At 41.6% G+C, this 18,817-nt stretch overlaps 3 protein-coding genes across 4 annotated transcripts in view; all 3 read right to left on the bottom strand.

Annotated features, from left to right (window-relative positions):
• Positions 1 to 6,162: 6,162 nt before the first annotated feature.
• si:dkey-21e13.3 (uncharacterized protein LOC100150043 homolog) lies at positions 6,163 to 9,243 on the bottom strand. The gene is made up of 5 exons (XM_058621397.1): positions 8,998 to 9,243; positions 8,531 to 8,638; positions 7,782 to 7,904; positions 7,383 to 7,508; positions 6,163 to 7,090 (listed from the first exon to the last, which is right to left on the bottom strand). The coding sequence occupies exons 1-5, from the start codon at positions 9,095 to 9,097 to the stop codon at positions 6,618 to 6,620; spliced, it is 930 nt and encodes a 309-aa protein (XP_058477380.1). The 5' UTR covers positions 9,098 to 9,243; the 3' UTR covers positions 6,163 to 6,617.
• Positions 9,244 to 9,772: 529 nt separating this feature from the next.
• si:ch73-127m5.2 (uncharacterized protein LOC561202 homolog) lies at positions 9,773 to 14,637 on the bottom strand. Its single transcript, XM_058622007.1, has 5 exons — positions 14,512 to 14,637; positions 12,706 to 13,350; positions 12,428 to 12,628; positions 12,203 to 12,332; positions 9,773 to 12,107 (listed from the first exon to the last, which is right to left on the bottom strand). The coding sequence occupies exons 2-5, from the start codon at positions 13,097 to 13,099 to the stop codon at positions 11,639 to 11,641; spliced, it is 1,194 nt and encodes a 397-aa protein (XP_058477990.1). The 5' UTR covers positions 13,100 to 13,350; positions 14,512 to 14,637; the 3' UTR covers positions 9,773 to 11,638.
• Positions 14,638 to 15,374: 737 nt separating this feature from the next.
• Positions 15,375 to 18,817, bottom strand: part of kif19 (kinesin family member 19) — a 28,933-nt gene continuing 25,490 nt past the window's right edge. The window contains exons 14-17 of one of the 2 annotated variants that reach the window (XM_058621920.1): positions 18,398 to 18,521; positions 17,650 to 18,038; positions 16,926 to 17,094; positions 15,375 to 16,821 (exon numbers count right to left, since the gene is read on the bottom strand). In XM_058621920.1, coding sequence (XP_058477903.1) covers positions 16,694 to 16,821; positions 16,926 to 17,094; positions 17,650 to 18,038; positions 18,398 to 18,521 — 810 coding nt within the window. In that variant the 3' untranslated portion in view covers positions 15,375 to 16,693. The remainder of the gene's footprint in view (positions 16,822 to 16,925; positions 17,095 to 17,649; positions 18,039 to 18,397; positions 18,522 to 18,817) is intronic. The other variant, XM_058621919.1, reaches the window with a different exon arrangement.

Below are 18,817 nucleotides of genomic sequence, written 5' to 3'. Positions count from 1 at the left end.
GCAAAGTAATGGCATCGCATGTCTTCTTCGTTTTGACGACAAACTTCTATTATCTTGTATTATTAAAGAAAGTATTCACTCGCTGCTCATGAGACGGATACATCTACAGGGATGACAGTTCTGGTATGAAGTATGTATAGTCAGTCCACACTGTATTCATGCTGCCCAAAGGATGAATTCTCATTACTTTCCATATCTTGACATTTGACACGTGAAACATCCTTGAAGCTCTTATGCATCGTCGTAATACTATTGTCCTTGTTATTAAGCACAAAGCCATCACGTCATTAGGAGTACACAGAGCTCCAAGTAAAGGATCCATGATGTGCAACAGGTTGAAATGGATTATCTGTACATGCAAGAACAAACCCTTCCATATTACTGTATGGGCCACATTTGTGATTCTTCTGAAGCTTATTGTCAAGACTAAATTAGAACCTTGACCTGCTGGAAGCTGAAGTATTTGAATATCTCCTGAGGTAACATGTGGTTCTGCGGCTCAAGTTCACCGCCTGTGGGTCTAACACAGATCTATGATAGCAGCAGACAGTGAAACACATATTAGCATGAACCCTCTCACTCTGTTTGTCCTCCCTTCACATGTTCACTGACATGTCCTATTTCCTCCTCACTGAAAGTAATTGGCCCTCTGCAGAGCAAAGCTTTTACAATTTTGGCTCCAGGCACAAGTCTGTGTAGCATTTGTATGTAACACTGGTTAATGCCAACGATTCTTTGCGCAAAATGAAATCCACAGTTTAGTGTGCGTGTTAAGGAGACTGACACACTCGGTGTTTCATATGTGCCAAGGAAACCAATTGATGCTTGAAACACAGACACACAGCTGGCAAACAAGTCACTAAGCTGTTGCCGTGTGGCTTTATGCATGGCTTAGTTTATTTTAATGGCTATTTGGATTTCGTTTTGCACAAGCGGCGTTTTTTGCCCGTCAGAGGAGCTGAAGTGAGCAGCCTAGCCAGCAGAGTCTTTGATTTTGAGCAGGATGAAAGTCACTCACACACCTTTATATGCACCTACATGCTGAGGAGCTGAGACTTTCACTGGTGCAGGCACAGGAAACACAGAATGAAATGAACCAAGATTGTAAATGGAGACAAAAGTAGATGAGACTATCAAGGAAGTTCAAGGACCATTTTGATGTTTTCGTAAAAGTTCTAGCTCAATTTTCATCTTGTCTTCTGCTGCTGGCATTGCCATATTTCCCCCCTTTTTCCTGTTTGTGACTCATCTGTTTTCTAGTCAGTAATCATTTTTTTCCTCTACACCACATCCACACTACCCCGTCATAATGTCTTAAACTAAGAGCCATGTTCAGCTCTTAGTTTAGAGATCACAGGATGTGTCTCCACAGCTCTGAACTAATGGACACATCCTTACACTGAGACACAGAAAGTCTCAGTCACATGGATCACAAACAGAAAATGGACGCAGTCCTCCAGATTGAAAAGTGACGCACAGTAATAGGGTGGAAGGAATAGTTAGCCACCAGGGGGCGAGCCCTGGTGTTGCAAAAAGAACTCAGAATGTAAGCCTATGGGAAAATCTCGAGATTAAGGTTTTCTTTAAGGGCAGATGAAAATAAACCGATTAATCTATTATCAGAATAGTTGACGATTAATTTAGTAATTGAATAATAATCCATTCATCGAGTAAATGTTTGAGCTCTAGTTGATATATACAACAAGTGCCTAGTTGCAGGCGATGTCCATACATTTCTGGTTGTAATAACCGGCACCAAAAGATTACATCCATTTTATATACAGTCGTTGATTGTACCTGAACAAACAACATTATAAAACGGTCGTTCATACGGTGGTTGAACAGCATTTGTGCGGAGAATTATTCTTAAGGTTTGCTCTCTAAAAAGTCTCAAGTACACGATCAAATATGAAGAATTCTGATTGGTCCTCGAAACCGTCTGTGCACCACTGTCTCCTCCCCTAATTGGTTTCCTGGTGTTTCCTCCCACAGCGCTAATCTCGAATCAACCATCTGCCGTGTCATCTCTGTGCGCCGATCGTCCTCCATCCATTCACCGTGTGATCACTTTCCCCTGCTGATAATGTCAAGATGCAATATTATCTCAAAACTGACAGGAAACAAAATGCTGTGAACGAAAATAAAAGTCCTCAATTATTCATGCATCTTAAGGTTGTGTGTGTTTCGTGTATATGTGTGTGTGTGTGTGCATGTGCATGGGAAAAGGACCTCCTGTGATGGACGTAATAGGCCAGGACAGATGGCCTTCCCTCCCACTAGCCCACCACACACACGCACATGTATACACACACACACACACACGCGTGCACACGCCTGAGGCACAGCCTAACTGTTTGGTCATAGCTGTTGTTGTCTGTTCCAGTACCAGCCTCATTCTGACGTGCTTGTGATGTCAGTACAGAAATAGACGTGGAGGAAGCAGCGTTTGAACCAGCCATTCAGCTCGCTGACATCTTTGGGTAAAAATAATCTGCCCGAGACGCGGTGAACTCTTTTAACATGTCGTTTAACATGCCCAGCCTGGTACAGCACATGCTAACTTCAAGTGTGCTGGCGTCCACCTGAGACTCACTGTCATTACGAGGGGTCAAGGTCGTTTTCACGTCCCCGCTCAGAATCAAATGTATCGTCATGTGACTGCAGCTGGCATCTGAGTGGATCCATGCATTGAAATAAAATGAATAAATACTGTACTGTATATTAATACAGTCATAAAAATGTAAAGTATTACCCCTGTTTTAGCTTCCCGTCACTGGCTGCCAATTGATTTTAGAATGCAGTTTAAGATTTTAGTTTTACCTTTTAGAGCCCAGCACGTTCCTTGAGGTCATCAGATCAAAGACTCTTGATGGACCCCCCCCCCCAACTGACTTTCAGCAATTATGCTCCATCGATGTGGAGCAACTTCATTAAATGTAGGCCCATACGAAGGAGACGAGGCGGGATCCCCCGGTGCCTAGATGCTGGTGGTGGTGGAGGAGTGTAGGCAGCAGGCGGTTAAAGGAAACGTTCATTCTCCCCAGACATCATGGAGGTAATGCTGGTGATTGCGAGGAGATGGGGTTGGTGGTCTGAAAAACAAAATGAAAGAATTGCAATGATATTAGAAGAGCAGCATCCAGGGCCCGACAGAAAGAAAGAAAGATCATTGGACACGATGCTTATATTCCACTGAATTAAGAAATCTCCTTGTGCAGTTTCATATAGGAGTCATTCATTCGTCAGAATTGTGTTTTAGACGTAGTGCAGGGAAGAAAGAATTTGTGCACAAAACTTCTGTGACAAGGAATCTGTCCTTGAATATATTATCTGTTCCTGTGTTTTTGTCGAACCAAAAATGTGAAATCCAAATAAAAAGAAAGCTTTCACAATGAAGTAACTTCAAACAAGTCTACAGGAAATTTGATTGCTTTTATAATCTTCTGAAATCCTGTCACTTGTTTTACGTGAACGCGTGGTCCTTGATCAAACGACAAACTTGTCACTGTTGTTTAAAAATCCCTCAGCGTCGGACACTGTATTTCTACAGTGAAAATGATTCGCAGATGACACGAAGAATCTGTTTTTCTTCACGTCACTCACTTAAAAGACACATCAGGCGGGCGGACGACGAGACTTTCCAGCGGCTTCAGGTTTGAATTCTCCTCGCAGCCTCTCTCTCCTCCAAGGTTGAGGCCACCAGTGTTGTGTTGCTCACACAACACAAGCCGAGTGGATCTGTTCAAAATCCCACTTGCACGTGTCAGACGGAATTGATTGCTAAATGCTAATCCCATGTCTCTGCTGATGAGGGTTGTCATCAGCCTGTCACAGAGGTCCATAAATGAGGATTTGGGCGTCTGCAAAGGCAGCAGGTTGACAGCGGGGGTGGAAGTGTTCTCTGAATGACAATCAAACTGGTGATATTTACAATCAAACTGGTACATCCAAAGACAAGCGACAAACCCAGAGGAAGATCAGAATACTTTCACCGTCTCAATGAAACAAACACGTGTGTCTTCTGTTGCTTTTGTCTCCATTTTATCTCTGTGTCTGCCATCACCGGTATTAAATGTGCGTTGTGAGTCAACAAGGTGGTTGATTGTTGTCTACTGCTGAATGATGCTACGGGCTAAGAATAACTGAGGCCATGATGAGGGAATGGAGGAAGCAGCAGTTGGAGTCTCAGCACCGTGAAATCCTAATGCAATTACACAGAGTTGTTTCTGTGGGGAAAAAACAACAACAACAACAACAACAACAACAACAAGAACAACAAGAGGATTAAAGTCTAAATGACTCATTTGCAAAGACAAGTAATAAAACACTCTTCATGCCATGTGATGTGAGTTTGAGGGCACAAAATGCAAAGTTCATCATGAATTATTAATGAGCCTTATATTAAAAGTAATATATGAACTCTCACTGCATCTCCTATTATCGAGTGGATGGGGTGCTATTGAATAAACACTTCACAAATAAACACTTCACAAATCACGTGTTTCTGCTGAAAGATGAAAACACTGCACACACACACACACACCAGTGTATGCTCTTGAATATGGTGTGGCAATAGCTTTCAGTTGTTACATCATGTGCCATTTGCACATCCAACATTTTCAGAATGAAACAGGAACAAAAAGGGAAATTACAAAATAACATAGCGCTAATAAATGTTACAACTAAAGAAATCCTTAAAGCTCAACCTCATTTTTATTAAAAAAATATTCTTTATCTCTCTATATATTTTATAATAGCCAAATAGCCACTTAGCTCCTGTCAGTCACAGCAATAGACTACATCTTTGATAAATGTGGAAGAAACGGCGGTGAGTGAGCACTGATTTCACACTTTAAGGCTGAGTCCAAGCACACAACCCACACTAAAAGGCAAGAACGGTATTAATATCAATGCTTTTTTTTTTTTAAATGATTACAAATATGTTAACTATAAATAACGGTATACATCAAAAACTTTGGTTCAAGTGCTACAAATTGAGCAAAGAGTTATGTCCAGCTACCGTCTATGTTTTGATTAGGGGAAAGAAGCACATGCACACACAATGCTAATTAAGCCTATCAGCTTTAAACATCTCTGTTTCTCAGTATAGCAGTGTACATAGTCTGTTGCTGCACACAGGAAGTGATTCATTCTATGTCAAGACATTCAGCAGTTGGACGGAATAACTAGTGATATACACACAATTGTGTCCTCACTATTATAACTGATAGTATTGCTTGACAGAGCCAATTTAATATAAAGGACACAGCATTCAAATAATGTTACATTAGTCTATGTGAAAAAGTGTTTTTATTTACAGAGTTACACACTGTAGCTTTAACTATATATCTATATATATATATATATACATATACACATACATATGTATATATGTCTGTGTGTGTGGGGTTACTTTAATTAGTAAACACTGGTTTAGCCAGATTCCCACTCAGTTATTTAAGTTAACCCGTAAATAACTCTATCACATGAAATATTTAAGTGTCTCCCAGAGTAATAAAGTCTGGACTGATTAGAGGACGTGCCCACACATTTAGACGCCTGAAGCGAGATGGAACCAATAAGAGTGGTAATTGGAGGTAGAGAAATCTTGGGGGGGGGGGGGTTATACATTTGTGTCCTTGTGTTGTCATTTGTTTTTAACAGATTTACAGTCAAAGGGCGATTGTACAATTGAACTGAAACAACACAATCCACACTCACATCAGCAGGGCTCTGTGAGTGTCCACTGCTTGTCGTGATTGGATTTAGTCCATGTGGCGTTTCAAAGATTTCTACAAGGCTCGTGCATGCCATCTAGTGGTCACCTCTGGTAATCAGGTTGGATTGGAGAGGCTGTGCACAATGCAGCTGCTGATCACTGGAGCGTGACACTGTGTGGAAGAAGAGAAGACGAAGGTGATTAAGGTCGTGTTGCATGTTTGTTAGCAGACCAGCAGATCACGACTTCCCCCTTAAGGATGCGGAACACCACATTCTCCATCCTAATAGTTATAGTTATAGTAATAGTTGTCACCTCTGGTATTGTTGAATCAGTGGTTAGGGTGAAGAGTAGGTGACCCATACTTTTACCCTCCATACTTTTTTATAAAGTTGCAGACAACAACACAGCATATACACATGGGGTCAACTAAATTTGGCCACTCTGTTGCGTTTTGTGTCTTTATTTCTCTTAAAAAGAAACTTGTAATAACACAATCTTTTGTTTATGAAGTGTTTACAGTTACCCTCGACATCTGACAATATTTACCTTGTTCACAAACACATACACACATTAAATGTTGAGATATTTTATGATTCACATTTGGTATCGTAAAAATATACTCCAAAATGTCAGGAAAGATCTAATCAACCATAATAAAAAAAAATAGAGATAAGTGACTACTGTCTAATCCCCTAATCACCTCATGGAATGACATGTCACTAATCGCATTTTGCTGCAGGTGATTAAAAAGAATAACACCAATAAAGACATTATGCAGGCTCTTTGTTTGTTGTTGTGTGCAAACATTTCTTAGTGATCAGTAATCATGTCACAGAAACCAATCAGTGTTTTGTGTGTCAGCTGTTAGACACCCGTGTTTTTCCTATTCCTTCTGTCAGAGCAAAGTGTGGAACATTCGAGTTCTCAGACTTTTTGTCCGAGGAACGTTCCTCACAGGAAACTTGATCAACCTCAACAGATTCGAACAACCTCTGGCGCCAGAGAACGGGAACCAACGAGAGGTGCGCTTGTTCCCATGGAGAAGCCAGAAAGAGGAGGAGCAGCGCTGGAAAACCTCAATGTTGACCGCGTACTGACCAGACGCCCATCGACACGCGCGCACAAGAGTCACAGAAGAAGCAAAGCCACAGGCGTGAGGAGAGACACCGTGAAACACGGACTCGCCTGGCCTCACAGAGAGTCCCCTCTCCCACACCATCCCGGCCTCTTCTGCCACTGAGATGCCACTGAGGTTACACAGCGCCTGGAGGCACACTTCCTCCAGAGCCTCTTTTTCTGGAAAACGAAGCAGGATAGCGACAAGACGAGGCACTGCACCCTGACGAAGCAACAGCTCCTGCAGCTTAGCTGAAGGAGACAGGACAGCAGAAAGAAAACGATTATCAAGGCATTTCTTCGCCTACCTGATTCCAAAGAGGAATGGGACATCCTTTCATCTCTTTCTTGATTTCAGATTTTAAAAGAAATGTCTGATTATACAGCAAATAGTAAAAGTTGCCGGTCATGTCTGTTTAATAACGTAACGTGCAGACTTAAGGCTTCAAATCCTGATGGAAATCAGATACTTAATGCAAGCTACAACATGCACGGAGCATTAAAAACAGGGAATCTTAGTGACATAGATAGTTTCTTCACTTACAGCTGTTGTAAGACATTCGTGAGATGGCCCTTACGGCATGAAAGAGCAGTTCTTGGTCTGCACTGGTCAGAATCGACAGCAGAGCCGTAACCAGACCTGCATCGCCGAACCCTTTACGAACCACAGCTGAAAGGAAAAAATAAAAGAAATGAAATAGGTGAGAAATTAGGAAATTACTTCAGAGAATCGTACACATGACACTCCAGTAATCAACCAGTGCATAAATCATTTAATTACATGTATGGTGGGGGTTTTATGGGCAGAAATGACATAAAATAGCCCATAAGTAATAATTTGTGTGGTCTATACAGACTTGTGGTGAAATCCTGGACATTATCGCTAATTCTTACATACTGCACCTTTAATAAGTAAGACACGGTGTGTGTCTAATGAACTTACCTTCCTTCGTGAGTTCAGCCACCAGTTTTGCAGTGAGCAGGGTCAGGGGCCCTCTGTTCCTCAGAGACAGGGCCAGAATCGGCAGAATCCCACTGATCACTACCTGCTCAGCGGCGCCTTTCCCTGGACACAAGTGGAAATGTACACGCTACTGCAACAGTGATTGGCGTAGAGCGGACACATATTACACATTATAACCACTTTATGAAGCCACATCTTAAGAGACATTTGCAGCGACACAGTTGACTGATTTGTCTGAACTGAATGGTGCTATACTTAAGTCTTTATGTGTTATCTCAACTCTCTCTTTCACTGGTATGACCTGTGCTCTTCTGCCTCTCTATCCACATGTTACTCTCTAGTGAGGAGACACAAGTATAACTAAATATCTACCGGGAATTTTACAGCTGACACGAACCATTCACAGCCTCTCAACCTCCTCCACGTTCCTCTTCTTTACAGGCTTTATTGTCGGGCTCGAGGAGCTCCGATATGTGGGAGGCATAATGTCTTAATGGCATACTGGCATGAAAACACATCAATATGCAAATTGCACGTGGGCGGCAGAGTTCAAATCGCACCACGTGAAGGAAACAATATGATACAACAATAACCCCCGAGACCTTTTAATATACCACAAAGTCCCCGCGACTTCGTCTGGGAGATAGTAGTGTACATACGACTTAATGAATTTATTGGTGGATTATAAATGCCTACAGAAAGACAAAACTGAATAGAAATGTACTCACTCCCTTCCTTTATACTGGTCAGCACTGTGTTCAGATGTGGTTTGAGTTCATGCTCAATCAGTTCCAACCCAAGGACTCTGATAGAACCTAATGCAATGTTCAGGTTGTCTGTGGAAAAACAAGGAGAAAGCAAACTGAGAGTTACAAGATTATCAAATAGGGAAAGTCTTTTTAAACTTTGCTGGTCTACTTAAAATGTCACCAATCGAACTCTTGAAACTGAGTAAAAAGCAAGCATTTGACTTTTTCCAGCAATAGTAAATGAAGCAAATTTGACAAAATTAACTGAGATGCTGCTGCTGCTGCTGCAGTGAAGCTCTAACCCGTTGCTCAGTCACCAACAGGGTAAAATAGCAGTTGCATCCTTTACATGTGAATAAGTTCTAGGAATGAATGTTGCATCTACACCAATGTCACATGTTCTGAGAACCACACTGCACAGCACCACGTGGCACTGTCCGACTCACCATGAGTGTTCGGTGGGTAAGTTTGCAGTTGACTGGACCTGCTTTTGTCCGCGTGGGCTCGCGTGTAACTGTACATGAGTGGAACATCAGTGTGTCCCATCCTGGGTCTGCTGGTAAAAATTCCTCAGGCTGACATCTTCACACAAAACACTTCGCATGCTCTCCCTCTCTTCTTCTGCTCCAGAAAAACTACTCCACCTGTTTCACTTCACTCATACCATCGTACAGTCAATGTTTTGTGCAACATAAAACCACGTCTGTCTTTTGAACATGTTTGCCTTCCTCACGCTCCAGCTGGCTCTTTAATACAGAGAAAATCCTCTTTAAAGCTGCGAAAGGATTTAAAGCTGACTCTCCCCCACCCTGTGTATGTATGTGTGTGTGTGTTCCAGGTATTATTTATGCTGTAGGGTTCAAACACAGTCTACTTACATTAGATTTGATTGTGTCACTCACTCGCAGGTTTAAAAACTCTACATGTCACTGATGACCCAGTTACTTGTGATGAAGTTAAAAGTCAGACGACAAAAACGATGCAGCAGCAGACGACTGAAGTCCACATGACAAGATCCAAGAAGGCTTTGATTGACGAGCGGATCGTCTCTCTGATGAAGACCCACTCCCAATGTCAATATAGAGGGTTCAGTCTATGGTGGTAAACACAAACATACATACAGATGATTGTACAGTCACAAAAAAAACCCCAATAACATCAGTATATATAATGATGTCATTTCACCAAAATATACATCAAAAAATATATCACAATAACATATTCATGTTGTTATGAAATTTTAATCTTTGTTTTTTACTCAGCTCTTTGGGTTCCAGTACACACAGACGATGACTTTCATTATTCAAGTACTGAACAATAAGGAAATCTAGACCATAAATAAAAAATAACAGCAGACACTGTAACAGCAAAAATAAGGATACTCATAACAATAATCTAATATTATTTGATCTTATCCGTTTACTAAAATAAAACTTGAGTAAATGATAGGCTTCGGTTGATACTAATATCTAAATGTATCATTTAAACCTGCTACTGTGAAAATATAAGAATAGAAATGTTTCATCATTGTTGGGAAATGTGCTTATAGTTTCTTTAGTTTTCCTGCTAGATGAGATGATGGAGACCATCTTCATATTTGTACAGTGAGCACGTCCCCACAGCTGGTTAACTTAGCTTCACATAAAGAAAGAAAGGAAGAAGGGAAAACACTTGACACCTGACTCTGTCTCAAGGTAACTACTGTGTTTATCAGCATGGATAATTTTATAAGTCAATGACAAGCCAGCTTTTTACACCAAAGATACTAAATATTTGACAATATTTGACAATATTTGTTTTTGTGTGAAGGTTTTTCGTGCACAGATTAAACAAATTCAGATTTTTATTGTGGAGAGAGATGGACAGAGTCAAGGATTACCCGTTTCTTAACTTGCTTTGCTAAGTTACGTTAACCACCAGCTACCTCCAGCAACATTAAGGCCCTTTTCCACTATGGTCTCAGCTTGCCTCTCCACGGTTTAGGTTGGTTTTCCACTACAAAAATAGTACCTACTCAACGTAGGCGGAGCCAGCACTGCACTGTTGCATGAAACTGTGGTGACTTCAATTTCCACGCAACACACACACACACAAACGAGTGACTAGTGACTTGTAAAGCAGTTGTTTTCAGTGTAACTCAATCATTAGAATCAGTTAATTAAAAATATTTGTTCAGTACTTCCTTCATTACTGGAGCACAGACTCCGTCTGAATGTCGCTGAACTGAAATACAGCAGCAGGGTTTGTGATCAGCAGTGCTGTCGCTAGATACACCAGACTCCTCTGTTAAATATTGAGATTTTAGACTTTTTCCTGGTAATTGAGATCAACCCACGTTTTTAGGATTGTTAAGAATTTTTAACTGATCTACAGTTCCGCATTGTTGGGCTTGATTCTTGTGTCGGACGTCTCTCACTCTCGTATCGCCTCAGCTCACTACAAAAGTGCATTCACGCCTGGCATTGAAATGCATCCTGGAGATGTGTCAGATCTGGCGACCAGACCCTTTAATCAACACCTTCAGTGATGTCACGGCTGTTTGCGAGAACAAAATTCTGTTTTTAATGAGTCTGGATACTCAGTGTGTTGACAATGTGTCTGTCTGCTGTCAACATGTCTGTCTGTGCGCGAGTGACAGAGAGAGAGAGAGAGAGAAAGAGATGACAGAAGCTGTGATTTGTGAATCAAAGCTCTTCCTGTGCTTCAAAAACAACAAACAAATATCATGGAACGACTGCCAGTCAGAGATGTCGGTTTAAGGAGACGGCCTCTAATCCATCCTGAGAATGGATTGTGTTCATGCCAGTATAAATGTAGCCATGTACGTCCTCAAACCATCTCCGAATGTGGACACATTGTTCAGACCTGTACTTGGCGCAGTCTGGACTGGATCGGACCACTCAGGGTGGATGTTAATACCAGGTATAAATGGGGGTTAAGACTCCATGTGTGGCATTATATTCTGACGCTGTGCTGGCTGTTCTCAGAAGCTCAACCCAGCTCAGCCTGCGCAGAGTGTTCCATTCTTAACTAAACCTATAAATTGGGAATGTTATGGGTTCTTCAGACCTATCACATGACTGGGTGTCAAACCGCTCCGGCTCCATTGACACCACTGGAAACAGTCTCATATCCAAGAGTAAGCATAAGGACGTTGCGCTGCACATCATCTGGTTTGCAGTGCTCCGTCTGGGTTTCTACTGGAGCAACAGCTGCACTCTCGTGTCTGATTTTCTTCCTGGCTTTGCCTCGCCCCTTGCCTTTTGAGATGATCTTTCCTTGGTCTTTCCCCCCCACAGAAACCTTTTGCGGTTTCTGGGTGTCATTTAAGTGGGCTTTGCGGTGGCGGCGACGGATACGTCGCATTGGCGGACCAGAATCACTTGGGTCTGACGCCGCTGCACCAGATAAGATGCGGATCTGCTGCTCGATGACCATAACGATCATGTCCAGAGCCTCATCTAACATTCCCAGGCCGAGGCCGTGAGTAACGTTGTCAAAGGCGCCACTGTTGACCGGGTCCTTGAAACATTTTCTCATGTCCTCAAGGTGATTCCTGAGGAGAAAAAAAAAAGAAGGTGTTGTTTATCTTTTGTTTAAAGAACAAAAAAGCCATGGTGCCATGGTACAATGAGGTCATACAGTACATACTTAGTTTCAATAATTTTGGACCAGTGTTGGACTGTGTTTGTCTCAGGGATGAGCTGTTTAGCCATGTTGCCGTAGTCAATGTAGTCGTGGGCAAAATCTTTCATATCCTCACATAAAGCCTTGGTGTCGCCTAAAGAAACACACACACAAAAACACATTACACAGTCATACAGTGTACAAATGTAAATGTGTGTCTCCACACACTGACACACACATATCTGTCACCTTCAGTGAGTTTGGAGAACGAGGAGGATACAGAGGTAGTTGTGCTTGGTGTGAGGCCGAGGACATTAAGTGACTCCTGTAATGTTTTCTTGCTGGCTGGACCTCTGCTGACCCGAGTGTACGCTGCCAAAGAGCGCAGTGACATTTTCTCTGGGGCCTGCAGGCGCCGCTTAATTTCATCATATGAGATAAGATACTTCCCTGAGAGCAGAGCAAACAAAAGAAAAGGTCACATCATCTGCAAATGTGGTTTGTTCATTCAACACCCGACAACTTACGAGCCTTGGATCCTTTCATGTTGGGATCCAGGAGGGACGACACCTCGGCAAAGGGCATCTGGGTCCTAGACGCTGTGTTTGTGCTTGAGTTTGGTGGCAGCTCCTGATTCTGAGGCACATCCTTATCCTGGATAGGTGCAGAAACCTGCATCTGGGGTGGGATGTGAGGCTGCATGTTGTGCATTTCCACCTGGTTCTGATCTAGTGGAGCCTGGTCCTGCAGTTGAGGCAAGACCAGTGTGCTGTCAGATAAACCCTGCAGGTCTATGCCCCCGTGTACTACACTACCAGCTTGCTCTGAAGAAACCTGAAAGATGCCCATAACTGGTTTCACCACCGTGAAGACCATGTTCCCCTGGGCATCCAGACCCACCACCCTTGCTGATGGGTCCATGTCTTTGCTGAAATTGTACCTTTCCTGCTGTTGGAGGAGGCTCCAGAGGCTGTAATTATCAATCGGGTAGCCTCAAGTGCCCATGCAGTGTTATTGTATACCCTTCTGTTTTAAACTTCTTATAGTGGGAGGTAAACTGGGACCTCGCTACAGTCCAGGTAAAACCTCCCACATTGAAACAGTCAAAACTTTTCACTTTCTTTTCACAAAGCTGTAACCAGTCTAGCCAACAACACAGCAGAAGATTCACTCTGAAAGGGGAAAGAAAAAGAAAAAGTGCAGTTAGTGACAAACCTACGATGCATTTTTATCTTTATAACCGACCTTTTACATATTCAAAACAATTTGATAATCAAAACTCTTCTCACATATTCATCCCCAGTGTTCCTGGAGTTACCGTGAGGTGCATTATTTGTTAAACCCAAAATGCGTGTTGAAATACCAATTTAGATTAAATGTTGTCCTGACTTAAACATCATATTCTACACACAGAAGAATAACACTGCACACACAGTAATCATTTAAAATATGTTTATTTTAATAAAATGAGAATTATGTGAACATTTCCCTCTGATATCGCTAATTATACCATCAAAATAATCACAATTATACGATGATACAAAATCATTAAGCCCTATAATAATGTATTGAAGACAAGTAGATAGCCTATGTCTAACAAAAGAAAAACTCAGAACAATATGATAATTATAAAGTGGAAAACTATAATGTAGTAGCCATTGTACTAGTTGCTAGTTTGAGGAAAAATAATCAGTTAAATTATGCATTTTTTTTTTACATTTTTGTCTTTAATTCGTTTAATACAAACATAAATCATGAGGTAAATGTATTTTAGTTACACTGGTGAAATATCTATTCATGCATTTTGACTTCAACATATTCAAATGGATATTGAATTAATATATACAGTGTAAAACATCCAGCATATTGTATATGTTCCGACAGTATAGGCTACATAATGTCCTTATTATCAGATTTATTCACTCTTGTGCAGAGTGAGGTAAGACATGGTGAGCGATGCTGCAGGTCAAAGAGTCACAGTGTTGTTGTTTTCACCATCTTTATCTGAATAAACTCCCATATTAACAAATAGGAAGAAAGTAATAAATAACGTAGCGGTGGAAGAATAACACCATAAGTAAGCGCCATCGTCACCAGCTGCTGTTTCATCTCCTTGAAATTATCTCAGTGGAAAATTCGGACTTTTGCAAACAGTTACAAAGACGAACACACATCATGGCTGCCAGAGGGTTGCCTTTTGAAAACCGCAGGCCTTTAACGTTTCACGTAACGAGAGAAAACTCTGGTGTCCGGCTGCGGTTCTGGACGGGTACACAGGTCCAACCATAATCTCTCCGGTTTAATGCAACTAGTGTCGGCTGTCGCACACTCACCGGGTTGCCTTGTGAAGTTTCCTAAAAAGACACTGATCCTGGAACGGTCGGCGTCGACGCCAGCGACATTTTCCCTCCTTCTCTGTTGCTGCTTCGGCAGCTTGCAAATCAGCTATACGTGCCGAGCGAGAGCCGTAATCCCGCCGCTCATTGGTCCATTTACATGTCAATCACCTTACTACTGATTTGTGATTGGATAAAAGTCGAGCGGAGGAGGCTGACTTCCGGCCTGGGCTTTTTCAAAATACATGTCATCAAGGTCTTCAATATCGTGATTTTGTCTTTTTATGGGCCACAAACAAAATACAGTTTAAAAAAATAGTTTTCAGTTTATCTATTTTTTTTTGGATCTGCAATGATTAGTTATTTTGTTATTGAATTCTCTTGTTTCATGCTTTGAAAAAGGGCAACCTTACATTTTGCAGGTGTGATTATTACAGCTCAAGATAATCACAACTTAAATGTACCATATAAATTAATTGAATGTGTTTTTGATCACTTAAAGGGTTTTGCAGGTAATGATGCCGTGTATAGTTGCAGCTATAACATTCAGACTCTGTATGTACTAGAAAAACACTCTGCTTGTGTGTGTTTATGTAGAAAGCTGCTTTATTTTAAGAAAAATGCCCTGAGATAAATTCTACTATTAAATTAAATTGACAGGAGGAAAATTATCAATGCTATACTCCAACAATGTTTTTCTAGAACTTTTTAGACTTTTTAGAACACTGCAATCGGATTAGCAGTGAACACAAGAGTGTGCTGCTCTAAAAACAAAATCAGTATTTGTGCACTCTATATGTGAGGTCCATATTTTTTGGCAAAGATGAGACCTTAATACTGTAGTAAAAACGACAATCTTTAAACCTCAGTTTGCATAAACAATGTTAAACATGTCTCGTTTTAATTTATGGGTACAAGTTTAAAAAAAAATACAAAATAAAGCATAGAAAGTAGTAAATATAAACATTGTCAACAACAAAATACAGTAAATGAAAAGGCAACAGTTAAACACTTTGTTAAAAATACATACAGCAACTGTGGAAAAGCCTGTGAAAAGACTGTATCTACACAAACAAGCACAAAACATTTAACAACAGTCAGACTTGAGTCAGAAAAGGCATAGACCTGTAGAAGTGCACGACATTAAGATGATCTTTCTTTTTTCCCCAAATATCAGTGTTTCAACAATCTTACTACAAGAAACATTGATACTGAAACATTTTGACAGTAGGGCTTTTACATTGCCATTATTGTAATATCCTCAGATTTTTATTAAACTCTAATTAAAGTAACACAATGTAGGATTTGCTCTTGGGTTCCCCCCACAGTTGGTAAAAGGTATTGTTTGTGACAACTGTTGTAAAATATATGTCGCGGCAGTGAATAGTTTCACCTGTATAACTTTATTTTTTTGTTTGTTTCCTTGTTGGAGCAAGGGGAGGGGGGAATGGGGGGTTTGGGCTGTGACATATGATGTAAAGTCGAATTTTGTAGTTCTTTTTGTGGCATGGACCAAAACCAGAAGTCACATAGTGCCAATGCAGGCGATGCAGACCTGCTCAGGCTTTGAAAGGAGTCAAAGCTGATTGTTGAAGCATAATCAAAATTTTTTGAAGGTTGAAATTCTACATTGTGTCACCTTAAACCTGTGTTTTTCACTTCATGCAAAAATAAATCAATTTATGGGGTTTAGCCCCATAAACATCCCTCATTAGCTTGGTTTGTGGCCTTCACAACAAGTACTGAATACTACCAAACTATATAGACTGATAATGCACAAACATTTGTACAGTGTTGCATTCATATTGAGCTTGACACCACCATGGCTCGACAATAACACGTACAGCACTTCAACAGCAAGCTAGGGTGGAAACACTGGACAGAACAGAACATGCACTGTGTGTCTAGCAATCTTTGGCATCTGTAGGCTTGTAGGTTACAGAGCCTGTCAGCGCCAACACTCAGTGTCCACGGTAAAGCACAGAGGAGACCTGTGTGGATGTATCTAGCTTGTGTCTGCTTAATCTCCATCATACTGTCTCACAATCTTGCCTGGCGTCAGTCACTGAGCGGCTAGCTGTTTGTTTCAATCAGCCACAGGGGGGATGGCGGTGCTCCCCGTCAGGCTGGGCTGGTCTGGATGTTAGTGCTGGTGTTGAGGATGACTGCAGGTGAAAGCTCAGTATCGCCGAGTGCGCTGGCCTGCAGTACCTGTGGTGGTGATGTAGAGGAGGGGCTGAGGCTGCCGCAGATGGGGGCCTCGCTTCAGGTTGTTCATGTGGATGGTGGATGACTCTGCATTTGAGCCTGTGAAGAAACAGGAAACAGCAAAGACAGAGATCAATAAAAAAAAAAAGGTGAGTGAAAAGGAGTGAGACCCTGCTTTCATAGTCACAGTCACAGTAGTCTACCTGTTTGCTGGCCAGTGTGGGGAGCCCTGACTTTAGCGAGAGGAGGGACCCCTCTGTAGAGGGGACGCAGCATGGGGGCCTGGGGATGACCATTAATGTGGAGGTGAGGGTCTGATGTGCTGTCCAGAGGGCGAAACCTCTGAGCTATAGTTGTCTTGGTTTGAGGAAGCTGCAAGTGAAATGAAATGTAATATATACAGTGTTCAGACACATTTCATAAGAAGCAATGCAACTCAAAGTGCTTCACAGGTTAAAAACAAAACAAGGAACATCCCTACCAAACATGAAAAATATCACAAATGTAGCAGCAAGAAAAACAGAAATTACGAAATGAAGAAGGGATGAAACGCTATTATACAGTATATCTCAGCAATTAGCCATGAGATAAACACCGGAGAGTAAAACACTAATGTAATCTTAGTAATCTATTCACAAGTATAAGAATAGACGATTGAAGAAAATAATAATTTGATAGGGTCAGAAAATTACAAGCTAAAATAAAATGAATAAATTAAAACATGAAAGTAGAAAATCCTGGTGGATGACACCAGCCATGAATCCCACTGGTGTCTACTCCTACAGCACATTCTGGGCTTTATCCTCTATTTTCCTGCTGATATACTGTATGAGCTTAAAGGCTCAATACAGCTTACACACGTCAATCAGTATTCCATGTAGAGGTAGTCCAACATGTTATTATATTGTAATCCTATACAATACTCACTGCTTGACCGGTGACCTCGAAAGAGCGTGAGCGCCTCTTCTTGCGGCGAGCCTCAAAGTCCACTTCTCTGGGCGTTTGGTTCTTGGCAGCGATCTGACGGTTGCGAGGGCGTGTCCAGGTCACCTGCGGGCCTGGTCCCTCCCCAGTGCTACTGGACAGGTTATCGTCCGAGGTGGCGTGTCTGAGCTCGGGGCTAGGCTGCCTGCCCTGCTGAGTGGGCAAACCTTTAGGGGGCGCCTCGCTTAATGAAAGGCTGCTTTTCTGCTTTTTGGGGTCCAGGGGAGAAGGAGGAGGTGGTAAACGCAAGGCATCCAACTCCAGGGCTTTAGAGCGACGGCGGGCTGCTTTTGCTACGATGCTGTGGACACCCTTTAAGATCTGCTGCCGCTCTGTGAGACACAAGCACAAGATTGCTGTTTCATTTCACTCACCACCTTTGCTTTTCTCATTTCACAAACATTATCAAAAAGCTGCCTGTGTAGATTCTCAACCATTCAGGTCACCAAAAGTCACTGAATGTGTGTGATAGTGTTCATCATCAAAAGAATTTGCTTAACACTATATACACACTATAGAGCTGGAAAATAAAGGATTATTATCTATACTATTATACCAACATGGCCGAAGGAGAGGAGTTTCTTGTGGGATGATGAACATTCAAGTGAAAATTCAAAAGTCAAATCTCCTGAATCCTAAAACTTCAAAAGAAATGCAATTTACATAAAAAAAAATGAAATGTACATCTTACCGTTACATGACAGAGGGATATCAGCACTGGCCTCGCTGCTCTCAGGTGATGAGTCCAGGTGGCTGCTGACACTGTGGCTGAGATGGCTGTAGCTCAGAGAACTCTCAGGAGCCAGTGGCTGCAGCTGCAGAGACGAGATGCAGAATGCCACAACATTATCCTTTATTCTGACTCAAATCTGTGTCTTTTTTAAAATTAAATTAACTCTGAATGGGACATTTGTTTTCTAGATTTCATTACTCCTCTTACTTCATCTCATTACCTCTTTCTCTTACCCCATTATTTTTTTTGTAACTTATTTAGAACAGTTTGGAACATTTGTTCCAAATTTTGTAAATGAAAACGTAATCCTTCCTTACAACACTTCAGGTCAAAGCTGAACTGTGAAGCATAATGTTTCCAAGAACCAGAGCAAATTAG

This window comes from Solea solea, chromosome 21, assembly GCF_958295425.1.
Source record: "Solea solea chromosome 21, fSolSol10.1, whole genome shotgun sequence".
In the NCBI taxonomy this organism is placed as follows: Eukaryota; Metazoa; Chordata; class Actinopteri; order Pleuronectiformes; family Soleidae; genus Solea; species Solea solea.
This window is presented reverse-complemented; position numbering and strand designations above follow the sequence as displayed.